The following is a 6722-nucleotide window of genomic DNA, read 5'->3' on the forward strand; positions in this document are numbered from 1 at the left end:
CTTCCAACAAGGAAAAACAGGGAAGGAAGGGTAAGTGGGTTAGCACTGTAAACCAACAGCTGATAATTAAGAAAAAACTGGAAAAGAAGGAACAGGAAAGTCAGAATCATAAACTAAATGTTTACCGAAGAACATTTGTAGATTTCAAACCAGTCTTAAAACATGTAGCTACATTTACATTCTATTTTGGGATGAAATGTGATCCTATCCTCCCAAATAGAGATTTTTTTTTATTTGTTGTTTAGAACATCTTACATTTTTAATCCTTTCTTTACATGTTACGTAGAGCAGTTTTAATTAAGAAAACTGTAGAAAGTTAGTAACTGCCACTAACGGTGGCACGTGTCAGTTTTCCAGAGTCCTGCTTTGCAGGGGTCAGTGCATTGCTGGGATCTCAGCTCCCCCTCGCTGGAATCAATTGTGGCAGATTTTAGTCCACAGGCCGCTTTTCCCCGTATTTCTTTGTAAATGCTTTAGCGTTCTTACAGAATTTCTTGTGATCTTTGGAGTATTCTTCAGCTAGGTCTGCCCGAAGTGGGTGCTCGGGCTGAGGATCGTTCACCAGTGCTATGAGGTCTTGGATTACTTGGTCAGTTTTGGTTGCTGGCTTCCAGTTTTCAGCACTAATTACTGGCAGACAAACCTGCCCTTTCTCATCGATGTTGGGGTGATAAATCTTCGTTTTAAATATGATCTTCGGCGGTTTGAATGGATACTCGGCTGGAAAGTTGATTTCGATCCTGAAGGCCCCCTTATCATATGGAGGGTTGTCAGGGACAATAAGCCCTTGCCAAGTCAGTAAATTGGCGTCATCAACCTGGATGTTTTGGAAGCTTTTAATTCCACTTCTACGGATTTCTTCCAACTCCTTCACCAGCCGCCTGCTGGCCGCCATCTTGCACCTGCCCTGCTTCTGCCTAACGGAAGTTTGGACTCCAGCGGCTTCCGGCCCCAACCGCGCCCGCGGTTCGTGAACGCGCAGTCACGTGGCTCCTTCTTCGTGCCAGCCTCCTGGCCACTTTCATTTCTAACTTCATAAAGAACATTATACGTATTTTATTAAGTAACTTTTTAAACTATACAGTTTACAGCAAAGCCTTACACATGTAGAACAAAAGTTTTTAATTAGGACAAATCTCTTTTTTATGATGGGAGTTTTTGATGTTTTGGCTCAGAAATCTTTGTCTACCCCCTTCATTTAATCTTCAGTTTAAATGAAGATTTTCTAGGTTTTCTTCTAAAAGTTTTATGTTGTTTTAGTTTTTATGTTTAGAGCTATAATCCATTTCAAATTAAAGATCAGTATTTTTAAAAAGTTAAGTTAATCATGAATTTCTGGAATAAATTGCACTTGGTAATAGTGTGTTATTTTACGTATTGCTAGATTTGATTTACATTAATTTGGTAAGAATGTTTGCATCTATGATAATAAGGGCTATTCACCTGGAGTTTTGTCTATTGGTCATGTCTGTCTCGTTTTTGAATGTTAGGATAATGTTGGCCTTATAAAATGAGTTGGAAATACTCATTACTACTATTTTCTGTAAGAGTATGTATAAGGTTCCTGTTGCTTTTCTCTTAATATTTGCTTGAATCTATCAGTCCAACCATGAGGGACTGGCATTGTATTTGGGGAAGATTTTTAAATAATTTCTCGTTTTTTAAATAGATTTAATCACATGCTTATTTTTCACTCTGTGCCAGTTTTGTTAATTTGGCCTTTCAGAAATTTTCAGTCTTATCTAAATTGTCTTTTGGCAAGCAAAATATGTCCTTATTATTCTTTTAATGTATATAGTCTTCATAGAGTTTTTTCCTTTCATTCCTATCCTTAGTAATTTTTGTCTGCTTTCATTCTCTTCTGATTAGTCTGTTAAAAGACTTACCAATTTTATTAAACTTTTCAGAGAATTAGCTCTTTGTTCAATTGATTTTTATCTATTTATTATCTTTTATTTAATTCATTAATCTGTTCCTTATTTCATTCCCTCTACTTAAGTTGGGTTTATTTTTTTTAATATGAACTTAGGTAATCGATTTTTAAACATTTCTTCTTTTCTAATATTAGCATTTAAAGCTATAAATTTCCCTCTAAAAATCACTTTAACTGCACCCTATAAATTTGAATGTTCTTTTCATTGTGATTCCACAATAATTTCATTTCATTCAGCTCAACATTTTTTTAATTTAACATGTTATTTATTCATTGAACCATAGGTTATTTAGAACTGTGTTGTATAATTTTCAAATATTTAGGTATTTATTTTCAAATAAATTTTGATATTGTTTTAAAATTTTGTGTTCAGAAAATACATGCTATATGACATTGATTACATTTTTAGGACTTAATTTATGGCTTAAATTATGACTATTTCTTGTCCACTGAAAAAGAACATGTATTCTTTTTCATGTTCTCTATATTTTAATTGTTGGGCATGGTGATGTTCATGTCTTCTGTAAACAGTGAGTTTTCTGTCAACTTATTTTATCAATTACTGAATTTAGTAGAAATCTTGAAATATAAATATGAATTCATTATTTTTCTTTTGGTTCTCTTAGTTTTTTCCTTCATGCCCTTTTAAGCTCTGTTATTAGGTGTATACCCATTTAGGATTATTATGTCCTCTTGAGAAATTGATCCTTTAATTACTGTGAGATGACATTCTTAACTTTGGTAATGTTGCCTGACCTGAAGTTTATTTTGTCTAATATAAATAGAGCCATCTAAGCCTTTTTTAATGACGAAAGACCTATCATTTCCTTAATTTTTAAAGTAATTATTGTGGACACCATAAAGTTTGCCCTTGCTTTTTTGTCCAGCCTGAAAATCTGGCCTTTTAATTGGATTGTTAGAACATTTGTGTAGATCTAAATTTTCATCTTGCATTATTTTTATTCAGCCTAAAATAACTTCATCATTTCTTGTAGTACTGAACTATTTGTGCTGTTATTTTCTTAGCTTTGTTTGTCCAAAAATGTCTTTATTTTGCCTTCACTTTGAAGGATATTTTAACTAGGTATAGAATTTTATTATAGTTTTTTTCTTTCAGTACTTTGAGGTTTTTCCATTGCCCTCCAGCTTATATTGTTTCTAATAAGAAGTCAATATTAATTCTTATCCTATTAATAATACTGCTGCATATAAATTGCCTATTTATTTTGTCTTTGGCTCATTTAAAAATTTTCCAAAGTCTGAAAACAGTTGTTTCCCATATTATGTCCATTTCTTTTAAGTTGTTCATGGTGGGGTGGCTTGTTAGTCCAGTAGTTGTTACTTTATTTCTTTTTTGTCTCTTATTGGAAAATAAAATTAAAGAAAAACATGCAAAAGAAATTGAAGCTTAGTTAAATAAGGTTAAATACCTGGTACAGTCTGAGAGTTTGTGTCCCCCAAAAACTTATGTTAAAGTCCGAACCCCAGGGCTGATGGTAGTAAGTGGGGCCTTTGGCAGGTGTTTAAGTAATGAGGTGGAACCCTCATGAATGGGATTAGTACCTTATAAAGGGGGCTCCAGAGAACTCCCCAGGCCTCTGCCTACTGAGGGTACAAGTCTGTGACACTCTGCATGGGGGCTCACAAGCGACTGTGCTGGTGCTGTGATCTTGGATTTCCATCCTCCAGAGCTGTAAGAAATACATTTTGGTTGTGTCTAAGCTACCAAAGTGTAGTATTTTGTTACAGCAGCTCAGATAGTCTGAGATAATACCCTTATAATCTGGCCAAGAAATGAAAACTGGTTAGCCATCCTAGAAGCCTCTCTGTGTGTGTTTCCCTATATACAGCTCTCTCCCCCCCATATTCATTATCTCAGCTTTTGTAATACTCATTTCCTTGGTTTTTTAAATCACCCAGGACACTAGACACCCCTAGACACTATAGCACAGTCTTACCCATTTTTGTTAACCTGAGTTGTCTTTTAAGTCTCTTCCTACATACAAGTGTTCCCTCCATTCCTTTGTTTTCTTTACTGTTTATCTGTTGAAGAACAAAGATTTTTGCCTGTCTGGTTTTTCAGTGTTTGGATATTGCTGATTCATGTACTCATGATGTAATTCACCTTGTCCTTTTTTTTCCCTTTTTTGTTCTGCAGAGTTTTTTCAGGACCCAGAAGCTTGATAAAAGTAGCTTTTTTATCCCTTTGTTAAAATTATAATCTTTTATCTGAAGGCAAATATAATTTGTTTTCACTTGATTTTGCTGTTAGTAGCCATTTGTGCTCAATGCCTACATTAATGAATTCACTGGTGTTTGCAAACTAGTGATATCTTAATGCTGTTATATATTAGATGGAACAAGTTTATAAGTAAACACTCCATAATTTAATATTTACTAACTGGTATGGTGCATTTAAGAAAGATGAAATGAATGCTTCTTTGCTTTTACTTATAACACAATTATTGATGACTGTATTGGTTTCCTATGGCCTCTGTAACAAATCACCACAAACTTGGTATCTTAAAGTAACATACAAAACCTGTCCAGAAAGTATCCAGCCGTGCACTAGGAAAAATAGAAACATTTATTGAATAAGATACTAGAAATATTGTACATAGGGCAATGATGCCTCAGTTCCCTCCAAAGCAGACACCTTAGGACCTCACACAGTTCTCCCAACTGCAGCACAACGTTCCTTCTGCTCTGGTAGTGAATTTTCCATGACATGTTTCATGCCAAAATCCTGCATCAAAATCTCAGACACAGTAGTCTTTGGAATCCCCAGATCAGCTTCTAGTTCTCACACTGTCAGTCACTGATTTTTGTTAATTGCAGCCCTTACATGTTCAATATTCTCAGGTGTTCTGCTTGTTCCAGGCCTTCCAGAACATGACCACTTTCAACAGATTCTCCACCATCTTTGAAGTGTTTGTGTCATAATTTTACTTGTGATCCACTCATTACTTTGTCCCTGAAAGCCTCCTTGTATCCTCCAAATAGTTTCTGTGGGGGAACATTCAAGTTTAACTCAAAATTTGATGCAGATTTGTTGGGCTACTCACTCAGTCATTTTGAATGTGATGACCATACAGTACACATGCTAACTCAATGGCATCTAGTGCCCTCACTGATTAGTACAGTGAAGTTGTCATTTTCATGCATGTGCATTCCAGTCCACTCTCCTTGGCTGCCAGGTTACACTGATGTCATGCAAAGTGTTCTCATTATATTAACAAGGGCTGGACTTTTTGTGGTAGACCTCGTATATTTATTCTCTTACAGTTCTAGAGGTTCTATTTGACTAGGTTAAGAACTGGGTATCTTTGGAGGCCTACCACAGTTCCCAATGAAGTCTTTTGAAATATTACTTAATATTATTATGAAATCACAAATTTAAACATATCTGAGTGGTTTTCAATTAATTCAATTAGCCATAGATTGAATGGCTATGGCTAATGAGTATGGCTAATGGCTAATGAGTATTACTCAGTATGGCTAATGGCTAATGAGTATTACTCAGTATTACTTCTGAATCTTTCTGATGTGACCTTTGTAATGCTGGTTGTTCCTCTGCTTGTGTGGGCAACTTTGCCCACAAAGTCCCCCTGTCCGCCATGGATGAAAGTGAAACTACCAAGACATGATCTGCTTGAGAGGAGAGGTGGCCAATCTCTCAGAGGAGAAAAACCAAGAGCCCCTTCCTCAACGGCTTTTATTGGGTTGTAATACACAGGAATACAGGGGGTAAGGATCAAACAGTGGATAATATTTCAAAGAAATCTGAGGGCTTAGTCTGAGTCAGTGTCTGTAAGGTAAGGGGGTTGCAGAAACTTTGGGAGACATACACATTTCCTGCTTGGACCTTTATCATATGAATGAAAGCACTCTTAGCAAAGCAGACTTCACAGGACTTTAGGAATTCTTTCTCATGCCCAGTCACCCTGGATCCTGCTCTAGCCGTCAAGAGGCTGCACCACCCTCCCAGTCACAGGTTTTCAGGCTTAAGTGGATTAGAGCCAGGAAGTGCTTCTCCCAGATGGAAACAGGGACTTGGGCTATGTCTGAATAGCTGGGGAGCAAGGGTCCATCACTCCCTCTTTATTGCAGCCCCTCCCCCCACCGAGTCCTTCCATGATGGCCTCCCAAGTGACTGTGTCTGGCTTAGGTTGCCCCCACTCTGAGGAGTCGTATCTGTCTTTGACTAACTGACCAGGCATTGGGGGCAGGGGAAGAAGCAGAAGCAGTGTTGCTTCCAGAGACAAGCTTTGTCTCCTTCGTGGCTTGCATTCTGGAGGTTGTTCACTCAGTCTTAGCCATGGGGGGGAGGGGGGGAGTTACAACTCCTGAAACCAGGCAGAGAGGTTCCCAACATCTGCTATATAATATTTCAAGATATTCTAGTACATTTTGTGCTGTGGATCTGTAATTAGTCATTTCATCAAGAACTCATGACTTTCTTTACAAGAAAATGGTATGTCATCAAAATAATAGTCTACAAGCTAGGGTTACTGGTTGGAGATTTTGTTTTTTATAGGACTTTACTAATTCAGCACTATAGGGTTTTTCCTTAACCTTTTTAAATTTTACATCTGTATCTCCTTTCTTCCACACTGAGAATTCTTGTTCTCTAGGTCATACAAAGTGATAGCTTTAGAATATATCATAATTACTCATTTGCTTTATCCCATTTCAGTGTCTTAAATATGTGACCCATTTCTTCTTGAATAAAAGCATTCTGTTAAAAAATTTGATGATAAATTGTGACGCCCTTATAAAATATATGCTC

The 6722-nt window shown here is 36.6% G+C and overlaps 1 protein-coding gene across 1 annotated transcript; it reads right to left on the reverse strand.

Moving 5' to 3' along the window:
* Nucleotides 1-273: 273 nt before the first annotated feature.
* Nucleotides 274-895, reverse strand: LOC118983135 (ubiquitin-conjugating enzyme E2 L3-like). The gene has a single exon (XM_037040448.1). It carries the CDS (start codon nt 893-895, stop codon nt 431-433), a length of 465 nt encoding a protein of 154 aa, XP_036896343.1. The 3' UTR covers nt 274-430.
* Nucleotides 896-6722: the final 5827 nt, after the last annotated feature.

The sequence above is a fragment of the Sturnira hondurensis genome, unplaced genomic scaffold, assembly GCF_014824575.4.
Source record: "Sturnira hondurensis isolate 20B ecotype Veracruz unplaced genomic scaffold, ASM1482457v3 Scaffold0000396, whole genome shotgun sequence".
NCBI lineage: Eukaryota > Metazoa > Chordata > Mammalia > Chiroptera > Phyllostomidae > Sturnira > Sturnira hondurensis.